We start from the raw sequence: 23,747 nt of genomic DNA, 5'->3' as shown, positions 1-23,747 counted from the left end.
AAAATAAATGTCCCATAAGGCCACGTCTTCCATGCACAGGGCATCTGTAGATCTTCATTTAATACTCAGGATGCTTACTGACTCTAGAATTATAATGTAATTCTAAGTTAAATGATGAACCTGTTGGTTCCTGGGTGATGAAAGCTAACGACTGGAGTCTGGCATGGACATGGGAGCACTGACCCTGGGCAAGGGCAGAACACTGAACAGCACAGGTGTGAGAGGCAGGACAGGACAGCAGGCTGTGGCCACTGAGCATTTCCACTTGAAGGGGGCAAGCACCTGCAGAACTTAAGTTATCTGAAGAGTGGTGGAGCCAGGGACCCACCTGTTGGAGCTGCTGTTGACGATGCTGCTGTAGCTGCCCCGGGCTGCAAACGGGCAGGGGGCGGCGGGGGGAGAAGGAGAGGCAGGTGTCGGTGAGGTCTGGCGTTGTTTTAAGAAAATGTCTGCATTGAGGGTTTGCAGAGAAAGTTTATAAAGACTATCGGTAGCTGGAAATGAAAAATAAAAGGTCTCATTAATGTGTTTTGATTTTTACTCTTCAAAATTAGTTACTTTTGAGGTTCTGATACAATGCAGAACTCAAGTGCATCTACAAAGAAAAAAAAGTAAAGCTTTTCCATGTGTTCTGTTTAAAGGTCTGAAAGGAAAGAGGGAAGTCGTGTCTCTCTCTGCAGTAGGAGACTTCCCGAGAATCACCTGCACGACCCATCCTCTCTGTGCTCTGCAGGACCCTCCTGGACAGCTTCTCCCACCTCAGGCTGGGAAGGTGGCTTTCCCATGTCCTTCAGGCATGTGCAGGGAGAGCCAATGACTGGAACCTGAAAGAGTCTCTGTGCTTCCACCCAGGCTCACACCTGCAAAACATTCTTGAGTTCTATTCCATGATGCTACCCCGCACTCCGCTGGCAGGCCTGGTGTGTGGCCGCCCCCAGTCCGTTTTTCAAGGATATGAGCTAACAGGAGTCCTGCTGCCCTTTAGGGTAATGTGTACACAGCTGTTTGAAAATCTTAAAAAATTTGTTTAAAACAGAAAAAACTGTTGTGAAAAACCTATCCTGCTCTCACTAAAAGCAAATACATAGAACTTCGTGCAGCAAATGGTATCGTCTTGCACGTCCACCGTGTGCAGCGTGGTGGCATCCTGCTCCAGCTACTGCAAAACAGTCTCCGTGGGCTCCCGGTGTGCAAGGCTGCCTTGCCTTGTCCTCCTCGTTTTCCATCCCTGCCCAACACAGCTCTGTCCAGGTTGGCGCATTTCCACCTCATCCCCTCCTGATTCCCCTTCACGCCCTGTGCAAGCCCTGCCCACAGTGAGGACAGTTTGCTCTACTCCTATTTTCTGTGAAGGGTCTGTTTCATCTCACTTCCAGAACAGAAGCCTGCTCAATACAGTGGTTCAACTTCCCTTGTGATTCTCTCCTGCACCAGTGGTTCCCCTAAACCCCCAGGGCTTGGGGCCTGGATAAAACCGCATGTTCCTTGACTGTGTCCAGGCATCCGTTATGGTGTTGCCATGCTAAGCACACTTCTTGAAGCCCAAGGTATCCATTCACTCCCCATCTTCAGTGCCACCTTGTGATCTACCCCAAGAATTCTGACTTTCCTCAGTGGTGCTGGCACGTCACACACTGTCCTTGTCTCCACCCCACCAACTTTCACCCGTGGTTATGTGGATAATCCTCACATGTTCTGTTGTCTGCTGACTTGATGTCCATGCTCAGGGCCTGTCTCAAATGCTATCTCCTATATGGGCCCTGCTCAAAGCTCTCCACCTTTCTGCCTGCCTCAAAAGCCCCTAACATAGTGTCTGTCTGATATCACCTCTATATTGTAGGGCCATTATCTGTACAACTGTCCTGACCCTTCCCTAGCCACTCCTTGTAGGACACCTTCTCTGACTCTGACCCCACCCCCCACCCCGCCCCCCGAAGTGAGCTGGGAACTGCCCACGCTGGAACAGGCCACACTCCGCCTTGTGTGTGCTCGCTCGCCCCAGGTGCCTGTCCTGGTGGGGGTGGGGGGGGCAGCGTGTGGTGCATCCCTTGGCAGCTCTCCTTTAGTGGGATGTGTTTTACTGGGCCCAGTAGCTGCAGAAGCACTTACTAAATGTCAGAACGAAACAGGAGAAGAAAAGTCAGAAAAACATCTTATGGAATAATGCTTGATGTAGGAAGGGAAGATGGGGGAAGGTAAGGGGTGGCCAAAAATAGTACAGGACATGGGCAATTAAGAGAACTTTTTGACTCAATATATTTCCTCTGTGGCTATTTGCCTTTTAATAACCCCTTGGATATGTTGTCTGTTTAAACCACGAAATTATTCCAGGAGAATTTTCTCAGCATCTCCTATGGGTACAGGGCACCACGCTATAAGGGGTGCTACTTGGGGTAGAAAGATTTCTACACATGGATTCCCAGCGAAGCGCAGGCTTGCACAGCCCTGAGTGGAAAATGCTTTAATCTGCTGGGAACCCTAGGAAATGAGGCACTGCTAAGAGGGATTGGAGGCTAGCAGTCTCAGCCAGAGAAATTATTAGCAAAGGGTGAAGGGAAAAAAAGACTGAGAAAGCAGGGGTGGAGGAAGTTTACTGGACTGATTCTTACTGGTTTCATATAGCAATATTGTGTATATAGTGGAGCCCTGCGAGAACTTTCTAGTAGGCTGGTGGTGAGAACAGAGAGGTTACAGGATGTGGGATCAACGTAAGGTATTCATTGGCTGAAAAAACAAAATAATTATGCAGATGTGGGCCTTGGAGCAAGTATACACTTTTTCTAGTGGCAAACCATCTAGCTGTATGACAGTGAGCTCTGCTCTGAGGCACTGGTCTCTCTCAGCCTTCGTGGATGGGCCTGGGGAGGAAACAGAGGCCCAAAGAACTGTGCTTTCCAAACATTTTCTTCTCCAGACCATTTGTCTCGCATTTCTCACATTTCTTCCCTCCTGAAGTGTGGAGCCAAACTCCCACTGGGTTGGATCTGGTCATCCTTCCCTCCTCTGTCCCAAAGGAGTGATGTCAGCATGTTCATCAGGTGCCACTTTGGTGACAACACCTGTCACAGCCAACGATCTTGTCTTGACGGCTGTGTCCGGTGACGGCCCTCTTTACCACATCATGTGTTGTTACTCACACTAGCAGAGCTTATGTTTACTTTACTGGGCTACAGACAACCCCATGGAACTGGCTCCTCAGGGATGTTGTATTCCCAGTGCTGGAAACCTCCCTCTGTGGTGGAGGTAAGGTCTGTTTAATGCAGAACTGCCCAAGTCACAAACTATAAGCCTAGGACTGGTGTCTAGCTGAAACCTCAGAGGGGAATCTAAGGAGCAAAAAGCATTCAGCCTGGATGCAAGGACTACAGAGAGACTCGTGTGAGATCTCTTGAATGACCAGGGATTTAGGTTTATATCTCATCCCAGGCAAAAAACAGCACTAGAAAGTGCCAGGAAATCTCACGGCAAATAGGGGGCTACAGGTTTTAACACAGAAAGCGTCTCTTTCCATTGCGTATTCATGTAAGTGAAAATGTGAAAGACGCCACGCTTAATGTACATGGCACCTGGATTTCCAAGTTCTTTGATCTCATTCAACTTTGAGGGCTTCAGTCACCCACTATTCATTTAAATGTCCCTTCACCCCAAACAATCCTGTTGTTCAACCCTAATTTTCCTTTTGGCACAAACTGGCCAAGTGTGAGTTCTAACACTGTGGTGAATGTAGATGATCAGTCCTCAGGCTGGTCCTCTCTTGACCCCAAATCCTTATAATTAGGCCCCTCCCTGGGTTTGTCTCTGTTGTCTTCTATTTTGGGTCCTAAGTATCCAGGGCGAGGACCTCTCTTTTTAGTAGCCTGTGCTACTGTCATGATTTACTGCAGGCCAAATCGGACGAACAAGGTCAAGAAGCTAGTGAGAAAAATAATGAAACCTTCACACAGGAATGTGTTATGTTTTCCATAAACATATGGAAAAGATGTGGGTAAAGTTGAAAGAAGACTGAATTTTTACAAAAATGATTACACTGTAAACATATGAGGAACTAGTCAGAGAAGATACTGCTGAGTGAATGATTTCATAAAATAGTATTTCTTTGGATGATTCACTGCTCCAGCCAGATCTTCCCATTTTCTACACTGGGAAGTGGTGTGGTCTACCAGCTCTGAAAAAAAGAGTCCTAATGTGAATTGTCTGTAGGTTTCTCTGGTGTAAATACTCCTACCACAGCCAAACAAGCTATGACAGTTTCACAACTGGCAGACTATCGAACAATGGGCTTTTGCTGGCTGGTACAAGTGGGCTCTAGCAGACCACAGAGGCCAGGCCTCCTTTTAACACAATATGCCCTGTGGAGTTTTCCTGCCCAGTGTGGGGCACCATGATTTCCAAATCTCCATACTTACAGCTGCCGGGTTTGTGAACTGGCACAGAATCCCATTCCGGTGGTGGAGAGTCTTTTTCACCCTCTGAGCTACTGGTGTTGCCTAGTTCTTGACTATTTGGGAGGAATTTTGCTAGGGCAGGTGGCCTGTTATCCACTAACTTATTTGTACCTGCACAAAAACCAGGGAAAAAAAACCATTAATGGAAAATAATTCCTTTCTTTCAGATCTGTTTCAACGAACCTTCTAATGAGGACGAGAATACCACCCTAGCCTTTTAAAGCACTGAAAACTACTAATCGATTACTGGCACCTCACAACTAATAATTACTAATACAATGAATTATGAAAATATATTACTCAAATGAAAATACCTTTTGTTTTCTGGGAATTTCGTGATTTGGATCCACTTGTCAATGCAGTTGGAAGAGGAATCTTGGTTGGGAGATTTCTGCGTTGTTTACTTTCCAGTGGGGGAGTATAGGAGAGCTCTAAAGAACTGAAAGACAGTTATGGATGGAAAATTCAAATTTATGCCTTTGTTTTACAGCAAAGAGTAGAAGTTACTGATCGTGCTACAATTTCCATTGCATTTTCTAATCTAGCTTCCTTAGGCACTATGTAGTCATGATCCTAACTTAGCACTGGCTGCTTTCCAAACATTTCTAAGACTGTTCAGGAGACACTTGCAGATTTATCCTTTGCTATTCTGAGTGCTGACAAACTGAAGTCCATTATCTGAAAATCTGTAATGGGTCAGAGCACCTACCTCACATAATGTGTACAAAGCCTTTAGCACAAACTTGCCATTTTTGGGGTTGCTAACCACAGTTATTTTGCTTGTGAATGAGTCTCTCCCAGCATCTAGACTACTAGTGAGATTCTAGAATGTGGAGCCTCTGAAAGGTCTCAGACTTAAAATGTCAAGGCACCTGCTATCCAAAACTTTAAACACATTTTTTTTCTCACAGAAACCACAAAATGAACCAGGGCTAAGTTCCTGGGTTGCCTATGAAAATCCACTAACTCACTGCAGAATAGCAGGACTGAACTACTTGCCTAAGGTCTAGGGTGAGTAGGGTGAGATGAATTTTCTTCTTTATTCTTGGAACTCAAGGTTAACCCTGGGCAAAAATTTAAATATTATTTTTATTTATTTAGAGTGTACATGTGTTCTAAAAGATTTAGAGGTAAGCTTAACATAATAAACATATATAAATAGAACTGGCTCTGAACTTCCTGTCCAACAAGGCAGAATGGCAGGCATGATGAGCTATTTTAAGTTTCCACAGCCTGATGAAGAAAACATTAAAATTTGTTGGCAGAGAAGCAATCTCTAGGACAAATGGGTAGGTGACCCATATAAGGTAGCAGTGTGAGCAGTGTAACTATCTGGGCCATAAGGACATTCTTTACCAAGTTGCTTCTGTAATGTCCACCAAGATCAAGTTGTAGGCTTGGGAAGGCCTCTGACAGGAGTTAAGCTAACAAGTCCAAGAAGGGCATTTTCTAGTGAAGGCTGAGACACAGCTTAGAGAACCCAGTGGCCCCTTACGAGAATTCTTCCAAAAATCATCAGTGATCTCCATCATGCTCCTGGTGATGGTCAGAAAACTGTCAGTTCAAGGCTGAGCTGATAGCTTGCTTTTCATTAAAAATCCGACAAAGTTTACTGGCTGATTTAGATGTTCTAAAATGGGTGTATCTCTGGCATTTTCCACCTTAGTGTACTTCCTGTCCTGTCCCCAACCTTCAGGCGTGTGACCCCAACACCCCACTGTGGCCTCCCCCGCCCATGCTTCAGATTCTTTTATTTCTTTATGCACCACATCATCTTCCTTCCGTTGCTACGCCAACTTCTCACTTCTGGAAGGCAGCCAATTTCTGCTAGGTCCTGGGACAGGGACAGCCCATTATACTAATTCACACCTGATTTCAAAGGGCAGAAAGGTTCACACCTTCCAGATAAAATAATACGTAAATATTATTAATAATATAAATACAGTTTAACAGAGGCTATTTACAAATATTTATATGGGTGTAAGGCAAAGGTCATTTTCTTTCTTTCGTTTCTCCATATTTCACACAATTTTTTTTTTAAAGTTTATTTATTTTTGAGAGACAGAGACAGAGTGTGAGTGGAGGAGGGGCAGAGAGAGGGAGACACAGGATCCAAAGCAGGGTCCAGGCTCTGAGCTGTCAGCGCAGAGCCCGATGTGGGGTTCGAACTCATGAACCATGAGATCATGACCTGAGTTGAAGTCAGACACTTAACTGACTGAGCCACCCAGATGCCCCTCACAAAATTTTTTTTGAAAAAAGTTTTATTTATTTTTGAGAGAGTGCGTGTGTGTACCAGTGAGCAGGGGAGGGGCAGAGGGAGTAGGAGAGAATCCTAAGCAGGCTGTGCGCTAAGAGCATGGAGCTCAAATGTGGGGCTTGAACCCATGAAACTTGAGAACATGACCTGAGCAGAAATCAACAGTTGGACACTTAAGTGACTGAGCCACCCAGGTGCCCCTACAAATTTTCTATAATAAATAGGTATTACGTTTAGAATTAGTAAATGAGCTAACCAAAAATCCAAAGGGCTCAGTTAACCCAAATTATGTAGAATTTTTGGCAGGATAACAAACCGACATGAAAAAATACACTATTTACAGGCAAGATTATTAATGTACAGTTCTATGAATCTTCCAAGTCCTTCCCCTACTGACTGACAGTTATTTAAAAACAACATCTTAAAAAAAACACAAAGGCTCCCATGAAACAGACATCCAGCACTCTGGTGGTGGTGGCGGCAGAGGTGGGTGTGTGGAAGTTATTTTTAAGGAAGTCATTTATAAGTATGGGAGTGGGGGCTATTTATACAAAGTGTAACTCTGTGTCGCTATTAGTTGTGTCGTAAAATTAGTTGGTTTTTAAGAAAAATGGTGCCAAACAACTATTTTATTTTCGCTGATTCATACTTCCTAAATTAAGCTAGATGATCTCTATCAAGAAACCTTTTTGAAGGCTTTGGAATAAAATAGGTAAGAGCCTACTTAATTTAAATGATCTTTCTAAAAGGGAAAAACCATAAGGTGGTTCAGATGCCAGGCCTCATTTTTGCTCATGTAATACATAGTACGTGCCCCTGTCTGGGGGAAGTGGAGAGGCAGATTGCTGAGGGAAAGGGTAGGGCTTTCCCAGTGCTCATGGGTCTGGAGGCCAGGGTGTGAAAGGTGGTGCCTGTGGCCCTGAGCAGAGTGTGCTGTCTGAGCAGATGATTAGAGAGTACAGTTATTCTATGAAGACTTTCCCCACTTAGTTTAGATTACATTTAAGTCACGTAAACATGTAAAATGTTGACAGACAACCAGAGAACAGAAAGATCAATGGATAAACTGCTGTTCTAAACCAGGCCTGATACCACAGAAGTCCTTTTAGTGTCTTAGAGTGAACTCTAATTCCCTGGCATCTTGGACCTAAAATACAGCTTTCTGGAGGTCTACAGGTCCACTTCCTTTTGCGGTGTCAAAGCTGGCCAAAATGGATTGACCGGGTCTCTACCACTGTGACACCACGCTCCACACTCCCAGGAAATGATTTTGTGAAGTGAATTTATGCGAGTATGGTAGGATGTGGCTGCACCAGCAGAGTCCACGACTGAGGCACTGCTCTGGCTTTATCACTACCTATTTATACGAAAACGAATTCTTCGGGGCACCTGGGTGGCTCAGTCAGTTAAGCATCCAACTCTTGATTTTGGCTCAGGTCATCACGGTTTGTAAGACTGAGCCACAGTCTTTTTGAGAGCCCACATTGGGCTCTGTGCTGACAACAGCATACAGCCTGCTTGGGATTCTGTCTCCCTCTCTCTCTGCCCCTCCCCTGCTTGCTTGCTCTTTCTCGCTTTCAAAAAAACAAAAACAAAAACAAAACAAATTTAAAAAAACAAACAACTAAACCCCCCAAATTCTTCAACATTTCAGGATTGGGGCCTTCTGGCTTAGAGATAACATAATATTCCAATAATATTGATAATATTTAAAGACTAATTTTTCAGAAAGCAAATGCAAGCTAAGCCCACAGATTTCATTAATATTAAAATATCAGTGTTTTGGCTAACTGATATATAGAATAAACATTTATTCCTAATCAGATAAAGCTTCGAAAAGGTGACAATATACAAATGCCTTATTAATGATACCCCTTTTTCAGAGTGCATCTATACCCTTCAGATATGTGGAACCACAGAGTAACACATTGACAGCACTTCTGAGGTGACAGGAGTTTTGGGTATCACTTAGAACTGGCAGTGATTTTGCCTGAGCCACAGAGCAAGGCTTGTCATAACTCACTGTAGACAGGGAATGGCTCTATTCAGAGAGGCCACCTTTCTGGTTATTAAAAAAACCAGTCTGTTTAATTCCATATTTGAGTGACGTACCAATTAATTCTGACTCTTAATACTTTTATCCCCGTGTTTGGGAAAACACAAAACAAGATTAGTGAGTTTAAAGAGATTAGATTAAGGAGATTAGGAGAGTAAGGCTGCATACGGATTTCTCCAGTTACAAATGACAAGGTAAAAAGACAATTCAGAGAACACTGCTTAAACTGTCTTGCTGGTAATGATTTTTCTCTTGACTATATATCAAGAGAACATGAGTTATCCCTGTAACTGTCCCTTGACTAGGTGGTGGAGAACGGGATACTGTAGCTTTTCGTTTACCAGAGAACTTGAAATCCTTACAAAGCTAGTGGTATTCAAGTGAAGCCTTTTCAAAATCAAATTTGCTAATGGTCAACTTATTCTATAAAAAAATCAGAATACAACAGACGTCAGCAGAAAAGGGATGAGGGTAAAAATGAACATGTACTATTTGTATAAAAAATACTATGCCTCTGAGCTCAGGCATCAAGGCTAAAACAGTGCAGAATGGGTCAAAGTTACCTGTGGAATGGTTTTGCTATGGAAATCCAGTTAATGGCCAATTTTTAATAAAAAATCAGAATGTAACACAAGTCAGTGGAAGAGGGATGAACGTAAGAATTAACAAGCACTATCTGTTTTAAAAATTATGTCTGACAGCTCAGGCATCAAGGCTAATCATGCAGATTTGACAAAAGTCACCTATGGAATTTTTTATGATAATTCTTAGAAGCTTGGTTTTTAAATTTGTGATATGAATCATAGCCAGATTGTCTATTCTTGAAAGAGCTCCATGAAAACTAGGGTTTTTCATAATTTGTATTTTTTAGCCCTATTTATCTAGAAATATCTGATCAATCACCTAAGCATGAAATAGGCCTAGAAGAATAGTTCTGGTCACTAAGGTATTATTCCTTTCCTGGAGTGCCAGAATATTAGCACTAATTAGTGCCTCAGGATGATTTCTCTCGGGAGAGATCCAAGTGTGTCAACCACTACGCCCCTTGACATTGCTGCTAGCTGGGTCAGATTGGTTCTCATCACACTGTGGGATCGAATCACTCAAATAACAATGTGCATGTAAGAGTGAATTTTAGGTACGAATACTCCACTAATAATGAATGACTGCCATATGCTGTATTATTTCATAAATTTAGGTTAAAGGTTACATTTCACTAGGGTAACACCTAATTTCTTAGTAGGGTTCATGTCCAGTGTAGAGCCCAACGCAGGGCTTGAACTCATGACCCTGAAAATTGAGACCTGAGCTGAGATCAAGAGTTGAACCTTTGACCGATTGAGCCACCCAGGCACCCTGACACCTAATTTCTTATTAGCTATTAGTTCTATGGAACAGAATGCCCGTGCCTGAGTTAAGCTATATTTATTACCTAGGTAGAGAGTCTAGTCTATTGGTGCTTCTGGAAAGCTCACATATTGTTCGCCGAATCAAAGTTAGAATAGACCTTCCATAAAAACTAAGGCCAGTTCTAATGATAACAGTGTCTTCCTTTATTAACTTATACCCAATTCTTTCAACTTCCCAGGTTGATGCTCACTTAATACAAAAGGTAAATATCAGCCTCCATGCAGATGGCCATTTTATATGATGAACTATGAAGGGCATTAACAATACTAAAACTAAAATTAGCTTATTAGGTAGATCTAAGGTTTAACGAAAGTATGAAGTAGGCTTAATTAATAACCTAACAGTTCAACTCCTTCATTTACTTGCAGAAAGATTCTGCAGCAAGTCTTCCCTGTGGGGCTCACCAGAATCCTGCTCCATGGTGACTGGAATGGAGTTATTTCCTAGTTAATTCATCTTAGACTTGTCTGATAGGTGATAACTGTCCTGAGCATTAAGGTAAGAACAAATTCTTCCAAGTTTTGTGGCAAAGAATCCTAGAACCCAACTGTAGTGGTGGGTTAGTAAACAGATTCAGAGCTCTTTTTGAGAAAAATTAGGCTCATACCTGTGGCTGAACTATCAAGGTCACCTTTGTACAGAAGTGAAATGGCTCTCTGCCTGGGAACAAATTACCAACCTAAACTTTCATAACAAGTCATTAACTCTGCCTTTTACATGTCTGACATCAGAAGCATGTGGTCCCCAGTCAACATTAAACATTAGAAAAAAAACCCAAGAGGAACATGATGCAGTATATGGCTTTTGTTGCAAAAAACTCCATAAAAACTGACCAACCACAAAAACATTACCTGGATCTCACCAGTAACTTCTTATATATATCTTAGTTCTCTGCACTCACTCATTTTTCTCACCTGGGTTTCACATCTGTTGGGATTTCTTTCTTAACATTTAAGAGTTTTTTGCTTTTTTGCTTCACTTGAGACATTTCATTTTCATGTTTTTCAGGCATGGCTTGTTTTCCCTTTTGCTTTTCTGTATCCTGTAAAAAAAATGTACACTTAGCTGCTGAGAAGGATTAATAAGTCTATATGAAGGCAGAGACACAAAACCAAAGACAGACCAGATACAACACGTATGTATAAAAACAACAACCTCCTTTCTATCTTTATTATGGTTCTCTCAATTTTTTTAGCCTCTGACTTATAATTATGCTTTGGTGAGTCTGAATTATAAAGAATGTTATTTTATTTATACTCCTACTCTGTCTGGGGTGGGTGCAGTGGTAGCAGCAAATTGGTAGCTTCTTATTTTTAAGTATTGGGGAGCAAACCTTGCTTTTTTTTTTTTTTTTAAATAAGAAAATTCAGCTTGGAATACAATATAAAGTTACACACTCTGGAAATGCTCCTAAATCCTGAGCACAAGTAAAACCCAGGGCAAGGAAACAGCACCGGCAAGTAGCAAGTGTTTGCACCTGTTCACTAAGTGTCCATGAGTGACAATATGGCCGTGAAAGTGTTATGGAGGGTTTAATGCTAACCATTCACCACCAACGAGAAGAAGCTTAGTTATTCATTCACTTACTCAACATTTACCGGTCAGCCACTTGGTGCTAGGCAATGGGGTTACCAAGGGGGCCCAGGCCCTTTCCCCAAGTCTAATGGGGGGGGCACACATGACAGCTGGAGATGAACTTGTACCTTCGTGTAGAAATGTTCACTGGCTATGACTGGAGCACAGAAGGGCTGTCTTGCCTGGCTTGAGTGTGGAGCCTGTGCTGAGAAGGACACACCCAAGCTGCACCTTAAAGCTGTACTATTTTCCAGTCCGCCCACTGAGGTTTCTGGCCCCTGACTACTACGTAAGTACAGAAACCACACGTATGCATTTTTATAGTAATTCGACAGTTGTGGCATCCAAGCATGAGATCAGTGGACTTGTCTCCCAAACAGGGCAAGGATCCATTCAGGTATTATGGAACTCTCTGGGGAGTTGCATTTGGCGTGGGTGTGTACTACTTGTGTACAGCAGGACCATCTAGATGACACATGGGAAATAAAAAACACCCTGTTCTTCATCACACACAGTTTGAGCAGTACTGTGTGCAAGGAAGCACTGAGGCTAATCAGGGGACAGACAGGGGAAGGACAGACTCAGCAAACGAGCACAGCTGTGGGTGTGGGAGGAATTACAAGCATAAAGGTATATGAGAAGCTACCCAGCTTCAGAGTTCATGGTTATTAAGGCAACTTGGGTTTTAACAGGTCACACCAGGTCAATCTATTTAAGTGTCAAGAGTAAATAATCAGGGAAAGGGCTAAAACACCCTCCTGTCCCCACACCTTTTAAGACTATTCTGAATTATTCAAGAATTATTTCTTGACCAGTTGACTCATAAAGGACTTTGTAGACCATGAGCTCTTTGAGGACAAGAACATGGTCTTTTTGTCCTCTGTTGTTTCCCAGACATAAGGTCTGGCACTTGGGTGCTCAGGTACGTAATTTTTTTAAATTTTAATTTGCATTAAAAAAGATTTTGCAGATAGCTGACACAAATGTTACATACATTTCAAGTGTACAACATAGTGATTCAGCATCTCTAGCTGTTATGCTGTGCTCACCACAAGTATAGCTACCACCTGTCAGAAATATCACAATATCATTGACTATACATTATCATTGACTATATTTCCTAAGCTGGGCCTTTCACCCCTGTGACTTATTCATTCCATAACTGGAAACCTGTAACTCCCACTTCTCTTCACCCATTTTGCCCATCCCTCCACCCCCCTCCCCTCTGGCAACTGCCAGTTCTCCTTATTTGTGGGTCTGATTCTGTTTCTTGTTTGTTTATCCATCTGTTTTGTTTTTTAGATTCCACATATGTGTGAAAGCATGTGGTATTTGTCTTTCTCAGTCTGACTTACTTCACCTAGCCTAACACCCCTCGTCTATGCTGTCGCAAATGGCAAGAGCTCATCCCGTTTAAATGACTGTGTAATAGTCCACCCAATCCCTACTTTTTGAATGAAAGGGTAGAAAAAGGATGGAAAAGACATCTATGGGAAAGTGATTTGTCAAGTCTGTCATCTAGTTAGGAAGGAAACACACACAAGTGGCAAACACACCAGTCACAAAGTAGTAAAAGCACATAAATTATATGCAAGAGTACTGAGGAGAAGGAATAAAAGCTGATCAGAAGGGAGTAGGACAGCAGGCATGAAGGCCGCATGGAGGATTCTGTGCTGTGTTTGCAAGAAGTAAATGGCAGGGAGGAGACAGGAGAAGCAGGAGGAAACGAACAACAGAGAGAATTATGCCAGTGGGTGCGCACAGAATGGCGGCAGACAGGGTCAGCTGGAGAGAAGTGTTAGGAGAAAAGCTGGAAAGGCAAGAAAGGAAGTGAGGAAAAGTTGTGAAGAAAGCCTGTGCTGAAAATGCTTTCCAAATGCTTATTTGTATCATCAAAACTGTTGGGATTGCACTCAAAGATGAGTAGATGGCATTCTGCATTTCTGAAGGAATCTGTTAGAAAGGATATACAACCCAGAACAGAATCCAGTGCTATGGACTGTACTGAGGGCATACAGAGCACCACACCAAATGTGAAGGATGCAAAGGGGAAGGGAGTTGACAAGAAAAATAAGTCACATATAAATTTCATTTAAAAAATTAATATATGCAGATGACACTGTTGGACATCTTTAAGAAATGATTCCTTAGGTTACTAGATTAAAACTGAAAAAGGAATTTGGGCCTAGAGTATTAAAGGCTATATTAGGATCATATTAAATTTGAAATATAGTTATCTAAAAATAAAAATGCCAAAATAGAATTATGCCCTCACTTTTCTACAAAGCACCTATAACTCAGTCTCAGACCCGTTCACAATAGTAACCTTAACTTCCATTTACCTAACACCACTAAGTACCAGACTTTTGCAGTATTATTTGACACTGGTGACTACCCTGATTGCTGAGGACTCTGGGCTATAGGGAAGCTTTCTTGATGTGTTGATGTCTGCTGAGCTGGCCAGTTCTGGGTGACCACTAAAGCCTTGGGTCTTCCCAGAGGCCACCTTCCACTCCAGGACAGTCACTGCCCTCCTGGCAGGAGGAGTGAGCTGCTCCCGAAGCCTGCTGTACCAGCTGTGATAAGACAGGAGAAATCCAATATAATTAAAATGGTCTAGTTCTTTCTCATCCTCTTTTGATACTTAAAATTTGAAACAAATTGCATGAGCCAGGGTAGTTACTATTCTAGATAGTCCCTATCTTTCAAGCAGGGTTTCCAATTTCTAATTATTTTACTTTATCAACATGCTTGCAGATGTTCTTGCCTGGGGGAAATGAAGACCTCCATCCAGGGGGTTGTGACTCCTTCCTGCAAGACAGTGGCTTAGGCCTGCCTGTGCACGCTGAGAAGGAATCCTCAGAACATGTACATATGTTAAAGAGAAAAGGTTCATTCTATATTAAAAAACCCAATCTATGAGACACCTCCTTCCATCGTTTGTTTCAGGGAGCCCGTCATACCTCCTTGAGGAGAGGCTCTGTGTCTGGGTTGGAGGTCTCTGTGGTGGTGGAGGAGCTGTCGTCATCAGCCAAGGAGTCTTTCAGTTCATCTTCCTGTGGCTTTCCCTTTCCCTTCTTCTCCTTTTCCTCTTGCTTCTTAGGTGGTTTCACCTTGCGCTGAAGAGGTTTTCCTTTCCCTGGGGGTGAAAGTCAAAATAAAATAACTTCTTGGTTTTTAAATAGCTCAGAAAACATAGCCGTTATAACTTTTCTCCAAGAGGCTGGACTCTTTTTCTCATTAATAAAGGTTTCTTTCTTCTCTAATTACAGCTTTCCAAATCATGTTTGGCTTTTTGATTAGAATTTTGGTGAAAGTCAATTTTACTGAGGCATAATTAATTTATGTACAGTAAGATAAACCCATTTTAAGTATAGAGTTCAATGACTTTTGGCAAACTCAGTAGTTTTGACCAGTTTATGTCTGTCTTAGAATATTCTTTTTATACTCCACAGGGCGATGCAGCTTTGAAAAGTCACAGAAGTGAAAACCAGAGATCCTTTCAAGCCTGTTTGGAGATGAAAGCCTGAAGGTGATGCCCATGTACATCACCCAAGGGATAGAAGAGGCCCGGAGACAGAACCATGATGGCTTGAGTCCAAATCCTGGCTCTCCCTAACAAGCTGTGTGATCTTGGCCTCCCATCTGTAAGCTGGGAGAGACAACACCTCACAGGGTTGTAATGAGGAATTCATAAAGCCCTCAGAGCAGTGCCTGGCACATAAACACCACGGAATGTTCTATATGGACAGAATGAAACAGAGCTATAGAAAGCCTAGTATTTTTATTGGCGTCTGGGTGGCTCAGTTGGTTGAGTGTCTGACTTTGGCTCACAGTTTGTATCTCACAGTTCGTGGGTTTGAGCCCCATGTCAGCCTCTGAGCTGTCAGCACAGAGCCTGGAGACTGCTTCAGATTCTGTGTCTCCCTCTCTCTGCCCCTCCCCTGCTCATGCTCTGTCTCTCTCTCTTTCTAAAATAAATAAACATTAAAAAAATTTAGAAAGCCTAGTCTTTTTAAAAGATGTGGATGCTCCCAAGACAAACAAGAAGCCACAGTATATTTGAGTGCCACTATTTCCCAAGCCGCATTCCATGTCCTGAGTACAGCACCAGCACCAACAACATAATCCCTGCCTTCACAGAGCTTACATTCTAGCTGCATCAGACAGCTGCAGAGAAATCCCCGGATTCCAACACCTGTGGAGTCACCTGGGTGGGCAGGCAGGGTAAAGCTGCAGAAGCCACATAAGCCACAGTTTAACCCATTCTATATATGCCAATTAAAAGTACATTACTCTGATAATGGTAGCTTAATACGAGTTATTTAAATCCCAACATTTCATGGCCACTGTTAATTGTTGTCAGAAACTCAAACTTTGGCATCTAGAACAGGGGATAGCAAACCATGGCCCCTGGATGAAATCTGGCCTGCAGCCTGTTTTGTATAGCTTGTGAGGTGGGAATGATTTTTATTTTTTAAGTGATTGGAAAAAGGAACAAGAATATATGACAGAAGGCAGTTTGTGGCACATCAAGCCTCACATATTTATTGTCTGGCCCTTTCCAGTAAACTTTTGCTGAGCCTGCTCTAGAAAAAGAATAGGTAAAGCTCTGATTTTTAGGAATGTCATTTTGTCGTTTACGTTCACACTGATTCCAGGGGGTATTACATTTGAAACCATAACTGGGACATTAAGTCTCAAAAACCGAGAAGCCTTTGTTTTAGCAGAAGATCGGCCAGTTGGTTTACTTACAGCCTCTGATCCATCCTGACTGGCTGCAGCTCCTCTCTGCCATGGCAGAAGGGAAGGAGCCGGTCCTACTCTGGCCCCAGGAGCCCCTGGATTTCTCAGATTCTGAGTTCAACAGTTCATGCTGAGAGCCCTTCAAACTTCCCCACACGATAGAGATCAATCCCCCCATGCAATGAATTTCTCACCTGCAATTATACAATTTTGTCATGCTTAGGTTCACTGTGTGAGAGGCACTACCTATATAAATAATCGTATTTACAATAACCTGAAACTAGCTTAATAAATAGGAAAGTGTTAGAAGTGATACATTTTTTAAAGCTGGACTCAAATATTGACGACATGGATACACAAAGGAGAAAAAGAAACACTGAACAAACCAAGAGTTAAACTGAAAACTTGGGTAAAAAAAAAAAAAAGCTTATCTCACAAAAGACTAGTTTACACTTTTTACCTCCAAATCCCCATCTTTTATTAATTTCTTAATATGCTGCACTTGCACTTGTCCCCAACACCTTAATGAATGGCATTTTGAAAAGGTTATCAATAACTCCTTAGCTGTCAATACCAATGACCTCTAGCACTCCTCTTCTACAAGACCTGTTTGGACACTAGAATATCCCATCTCCCTCCCCGCCCCGCCTTACGTCACATTATTATCCTTTTCTGGTACTGGGATTCTTTTGGCAACTTTTTTGCTGGCTTCATCTTTGCTGATGTTTCCTGGAGATATGCCCTTGGAACTTCTTTCTCCTTTATAGTCCCCCCCAGGGGCTCACTTTAATTAATTTGACATAAACAATTCAGATCTAAAATGCCCAAACTGAGTTAAATATCCTAAAAAACATCTTTTGGGCTCTCAGTCTGTAACAATCATACTTAATCTGCTGTAATTTAGACTAATCTGGGGTGCTTTTTTTTAAATGTGAAATTTATTGTCAAATTAGTTTCCATACAACACCCAGTGCTCATCCCAACAGGTGCCCTCCTCAATACCCATCACCCACCCTCCCCTCCCTCCCACCCCCCATCAACCCTCAGTTTGTTCTCAGTTTTTAAGAGATGTCGCTTTGTTGGGGCTCCACACTGAGTTTCTGATTAAGCAGTTCTGTGTGGGACCTGGCATGGGTAACTTTTTAAAAAGCTCCTGTAGTGACTCTAGCGTGTAACTAGGCTGAGAATCAGTAGTCAATGGTATCAACACAATCACCACTGTATCAGTCCTACGGCCTAGGCTAGCAGCTGCTTCACTGTCCTGTGTGATTTCTTCTGCTGCTTCTGTTCCCAAATTCAAATGTTGGTGGGAGGGGAGAGAACATGTTGTCATCAAAGGACTAGAAATAATTCTGACTGGATCAGCCTGACGATGGGCCTATGTGCCCTACAAGGCTGCACACACTGGGGTGGCCTCTGTCTTCCTCTTGCCACTTGGTGGGGTGAGGGAAGAAGCTGCCTTCTCAGTCAAGCTTGTTCTCAAGGGTTTATTCCCTTCCTTAGGGACTGGTTCCCAGTGGAAAGACTGGGCTTTGGGAAAGGAGAGTCTCAAACATTTTGCCAAGAGGGTACTGGTAAGCGGGAATCAGAAGTCACAGGGAAACTGCCTTCTCCAAGAAAAATTGTTACCTCAATACACAGTGGAGGACACAGGAAATCACCTGCCTTAAGGAAACCACACCTTAACTGGTGTATAATCTATATAAAAACTAACCCATCCAAGTAAAGACAATACAAACTGAAGGGAAAAGCAGCTTAGAAAAACCCAGTGTTACCAGCAGTGGTTGATAGACCTAACATGAGCGACAGGTTCCTCAGACTTCACACCACCGTCTGGATGAAATGTCCCTGAGGCCACTCACCCTCCGTCTGCCCACTCCCATCATCACCAAGCAGACTCTAGATTGAGCATGTGTCCATGACCTACTTGGTCAACATATGCCCCCTCGGCATTGTCATTCCTCATACAGTTTAAACACTTGCAGGGCAGTGACCAGCCTTACTGATCTATCTTCAGTGCCTTGCATGGTGCCCAGCACATAGCAAGTGCTTGGCCAGGGTATGGCAAGCTGTACAAGTTGGTTTTGTGCCTTTCTAAATCCTGAAATACACTTACAGTGTGACCTGCTCTGAGACTTGCCACCCCAAGTCCGGAAGCTCATCCCATCTCACTCTATGAGTAGAGTTTGAATCCAGGTTTGAATCCAAAGTCAGTCTTCGTGGCAAACTGTATGATTCCATTTATACAACAATCTTTCTTTAAAAATTTTAATGTTTGTATAAAATTTATTTTTGAGAGAAAGAGAGAGACATAGCAGGAGCAGGGGAGGGACAGAGAGAGAGAGAGAGAGAGAGAGAGAGAGAGAGAGAGAGGAGACACAGAATCCGAAACAGGCTCCAGGCTCTTTGCTGTCAGCACAGAGCCTGACGTTGGGCTCGAACTCACAAACCGTGAAATCATGACCAGAGCCAAAGTTGGACGCTTAACCAATTCACCCACCCAGGTGCCCCTATACAACATTCTTGAAATGATGTATTATAAAATGGAGGTTAATGGTTGCCAGGGGTTAAGGAAGGGACAGGAGTGGGAGGGAAGTGGCTGTGGCTAGAAAAGGACACAAAAGGGATCACATGGTGATGTAAATGTCCTGTATCCTGACTGTATTGGTATTAATACAGGCATACCTCGGAGTTACTGCAGGTTTGGTTCCAAACCACCACAATAAAGTGAGTCAATTTTTTTGGTTTCCTAGTGCATATGAAAGTTATCTTTAGGGGCATCTGGGTGGCTCAGCTGGTTAAGTATCCAACTCTTGATTTTGGCTCAGGTCATGATCTCACGGTTCATGAGATCAAGCCCCACATTGGGCTCTGCTCTGACAACGCAGAGCCTGCTTGGGATTCTCTCTCTCTCTGCCCCTTGCCTGCTTGTGCTCTCTCTCTCTCTCTCTCTCAAAATAAATAATAAAAATAAAGTTCTCTTTATAATATACTGTAGTCTATTAAGTGTGCAATAACATTATATCTAAAAAAAGGTACATACCTTAATTAAAAAATACATTATGTCTAAAACATGCTAACCACCATCTGAGCTTTCAGTGAGTTGTAATCATTGATTATGGATCACTACAACAAATTTAATAATGAAAAGTTGTGATATGTTGTGAGAATTACCAAAATGTGACCCAGAGACACGAAGTGAGCAAGTGCTGTTAGAAGGATACTAAAGGCAGGACCGCCACAGCCGTAAGAGACACAGTTACGTGCGAGGTGCAGTAAAGCAAAGTGCAGAAGAGGAGCATGCCTGTATCCGGGCTGTGATATTGTACTGCTGACTAAGTTGTATGCAGTTGCTGGTTGCCAGGCCTGCTCATAAAAATGGTCAAAATGAAACACTTTCTTCATTGCTTTAAAGCCTGATGGAGTATATTTTTTCTAATCACTGAGTGGATACAAAACTCTTCATTGACCGAAACCATTTGTCCCTATCTGCAGGGTCCCTCAGGGCTAGGCTGTGTGTATGGGAACATAAGGCGGGCTGCTACATATCTGTGACAGAGTACCATCTGCATCTTACAGATCTAGCATCCTTACTGAGCAGTGAAGCTATGAGCCTCATCAAATAATCCAATTATGAGCTGACTACATACATGCTGTAGTCACCACAAGTGCTGTGTGCGTGGGTGAGGCTGGGCGTACATCTAAGAGGCGTGATGTAGGAGAGGAGCTAGGATTTAATGTTATAAAGGTCAAGACAATGTGAACATGAAGAACATTCCCATATTCTCTCTAATCAAGGCAAAATGCCCACTCTGTTATTCAGTGTCCTCAGATTCAAGCAGGAATTCAATGCCAGCAAAGTCTGTTTTTTTTACAGGTGAATTCTTAGGCTTCCTTTTCCTGCATGAGAACTATATAACAATGTCTGGCCATAGCTGCCAAGAAATGTGCTGCTCAATTTAACACTTGATGGTAACAACTAAATTTGTTCTAGGTTTCTGATGAGAAAGCACCATAATTAAAAATAAACAGATAAAACATCAAAAACTCCTTTTCGTCTTTTATTCACTGTTTTACATGTGCTTTAATAATTTAAACCACTTCCAATTAGTTTAAGTAGGAAAAGTATGAATTATAAATTTAAAGAATATGTCCTCTACTAAGGACACTAAGTAGTGAATAAATGAATTTGCAATCAACTAGTTTGGCCAAGCTGCTTTGGCTGTCTCTCTTCCACTTAAATCATTTAACTTCTACCCAAAAGAACCACTTCAGTAAAGTTTCAATTACCAGCCAATGGTTTCTCTGAATATGTGCAGTCCCTGGCAGCAGGGGACCCCAGGCAGGCCATGTAATGTCAATTGCAACATCTGACTAGAATCTCTAGAGAACCACCAATTCTGGCATGAATTTCCCTCCTCACGTTTTGGCTGCTGAAATGGTCTAAATGAGGCCAATAAACAGACCCACATGCAATTTACTTGGGTCAGTATTGGTCATGCAAATTTATTTCTCCCTATTTGTTCAGAAATAATATCTTTATACGAGTATGATAAACTAAAACATACCAAAAGATGCATATGAAGAAAACTCTTCAGGAATTCTTTAAGCTAAAGCAAATAGTTTTCAAATTTTTACAGTAATCAAGGGTGCCTGGGTGGCTCAGTCAGTTGAGCGTCTGACTTGCACTCAGGTCATGATCTCGTGGTTCATGAGTTTGAGCCCAGTGTCGGGCTCTGTGCTGACAGCTCAGAGCCTAGAGCCTGCTTTGGATTCGATGTCTCCCTCTCTTTCTGCCCCTCCCTCACTCGCACCCTTTCTCCCTCAAGAATAAACATTAAAAACTAAAAAAAAAATTTACAGTAATCATATTTTGTCTGATTAAACTCTGTGCTTAGATTGTGAAGATACTTGTTTAACTCAATATAAGTTAGAAAAGAATTCCTATTAAGTGAAATAATTTTACTTCTAACCCAGGGAAGGAATTAATAATGAGTCTGTGGGAACACCCATACTCTTTTTATTCTAGCTTTTCTTGTACCTTTATAAGGTCTTATATACCATTTGTGGGGGTAAGCAGAACCAATAAGGTACCCAGGACTAGGAAAAAACTGCACCACCAAAACTTAATAGTATCCAGGATTAAATTACATAGGGTTTTCATAAAATTATTACACTCAATTTTGGATTTGTTTATTCTAGAAATCAAATATCACAGATATTACAAAAGCACACTCAACTACAATTTGATGTCAGGAGAAGACAGCTTCTGTCCTGTCTAGACATTTCTCTTCACTCCCTTTAAGGGCAACTCCTCGTCTGCCCAAGGACCACTAGAGGGACAGGTGCCCACCTCCCAAGGACATTCACTGGTTATCTTCACTACTGGGGTCACACAGTTATCCCAATCACCTGTGGACCTTGCTGAATGTGGAGTCTGATTCAGCAGTCTGGGTTGGGGCCCACAATTCTACATTTCCAAAAGCCCCCAGGTGATGTCACTATTGCTGGTCCCTGGACCACAACTTTGGGTAGCAACTACTACCAATACTACTCCCCTTGTGCCAATACTAGCCCATCTCTCGGCTCACTTGTCCACTTCTCCACCTGTATTGGGCAAATCAGGTTGGATTTACTCCATTTATGACAACTGCATACACATTACATTCCTACACACTGTCTGGCCTCAACATCGTGCCCTGCATGTCTCCCAGTCTTCACTGAGGACCCTGGCACCAGCCTCACCGACTTCCTCTGACCCTCAATCTCTCATCATCTGGGCCCCAGGCCTTGTATGGGTCAGGTCAATAATCTCTCATCAGTACCTCTGAAATCCAAAAAGCTCTCAGAGGTTTTTCTCCCTAACTCATTTAGAAACAAAACCAGTTGCTTAAACTCTTGGTGGTACAATTTAAGCTGAACTAATGTTACTTTTTTTTTTTTTTTTTAACTGATGTTACTTTTTAGAGTCCTATGAATCACATGGTATATGCATTGCATACCTTTCCCCAAATTGGAACTCCCAAATATGTGAGGCTTCCAGAGTTGTGTCAAGGGCAGCAGACCTGTAGCTCTGTGGCCTCACTGTTGCCAATGGGCTTTACTTCCACTGTGCTTCCACACCCCATTCCGAACGCTGCACCTAAGAACCTGTTACTTCCCAGAACTGCATTTCCTCTGAAGCCCTATAGTGTCAGGCCTCACTTCCAGAGCACAGTCTCACACCACTCCCGTGCTGCTGCCATCCCTGCAGTTGGACGTGTTGGATCTCCCATCCCTTGACTGCCCATGTTCTCCCTGTCTGTGGGGCTCCTTCTAGCGTGAGGTCCTTCTCTATCCTCCAAGTTCCATGCCTCCAAGTCTGGCATATGCCTCTCCTGCCAACAACCCTGGGTCTTTCTGCCACCCCTGCCCTGCAGAATTCCGACAGTACTGTAATCCAACTACCCAGCTTTGGTGCCTCACCCCTGGGCTGCAATGTAGATTGAGAAGAAGGGCAAAAGTTTGAGGGAGTGCCACTGCGAGCCTCAGCTGGGTCCAAGTGTTACCCGAAGGGCTGCTCCGTACATCCAGCTCTCATGTACCATGGACTCCCAGTCCACAGAAATGTCCAAACGGTCTCTATATTGTTTCTACCCTACCGCTTCTCCCCTCAGTCCCAGCAGCTGTTACTTCAGTTCAAACAGAAGCTCCCCTGACGCCCCCGTTCTGCCTCTTCATCTCTAACCCATTCATCCACATCCATGTATCTGTGGAATGAGGAGTGCCCCTTCTTTTATAATCTACTGGACTGGGTCTCCCCCACAACCCACCTCCTTGGGCACCTGCTTCTCTTCTTTTTTGGAGGCGGCAGTGCAGTGGGGTTGTAAGCCGTCGACTCAGAATTGGGCCTGGGTCTGGTTAACATATTTGCCTCCTGCAACCTTTCTTTCTGGATTGGGTTTCCTAACTGGAGACACAGGGTCACAGCAATGCCAATCACCAAGGTGCACGATGCTTGCACAATCACGCCTGGAGCATTAATGGTGACCAACACCATCACTCTCAGCTCTACTGGTTTTTTGTCCTTGACCCACAGATATTTCCAAGCACCATGTTCTCCCCGCTTTTTTTTTTCATTAAAAATACTACCAAAAGATATATTCATCCCTTTTGTTTTGATTAAAAGTTAAAGACCATGGAAACCAGAGGTTAAAGAGTAAATACCCCCTTTCACTTACTTGTCCCCAAAGCACTAAGTGGCCACTGTTCTTTT

The 23,747-nt window shown here is 42.9% G+C and overlaps 1 protein-coding gene across 2 annotated transcripts in view; it reads right to left on the bottom strand.

The window, feature by feature from the left end:
• Positions 1-23,747, bottom strand: part of TMEM131 (transmembrane protein 131) — a 245,234-nt gene that overhangs the window by 5,310 nt on the left and 216,177 nt on the right. For both annotated transcript variants that reach the window (XM_030310450.1, XM_030310451.1), the window contains 5 exons: positions 14,710-14,885; positions 11,086-11,213; positions 4,760-4,884; positions 4,407-4,556; positions 329-494 (listed from right to left, as the gene is read on the bottom strand). In XM_030310450.1, the coding sequence (XP_030166310.1) occupies positions 329-494; positions 4,407-4,556; positions 4,760-4,884; positions 11,086-11,213; positions 14,710-14,885 (745 nt within the window). The remainder of the gene's footprint in view (positions 1-328; positions 495-4,406; positions 4,557-4,759; positions 4,885-11,085; positions 11,214-14,709; positions 14,886-23,747) is intronic.

Source organism: Lynx canadensis, chromosome A3 (assembly GCF_007474595.2).
Source record: "Lynx canadensis isolate LIC74 chromosome A3, mLynCan4.pri.v2, whole genome shotgun sequence".
Taxonomy (NCBI): Eukaryota; Metazoa; Chordata; class Mammalia; order Carnivora; family Felidae; genus Lynx; species Lynx canadensis.
This window is presented reverse-complemented; position numbering and strand designations above follow the sequence as displayed.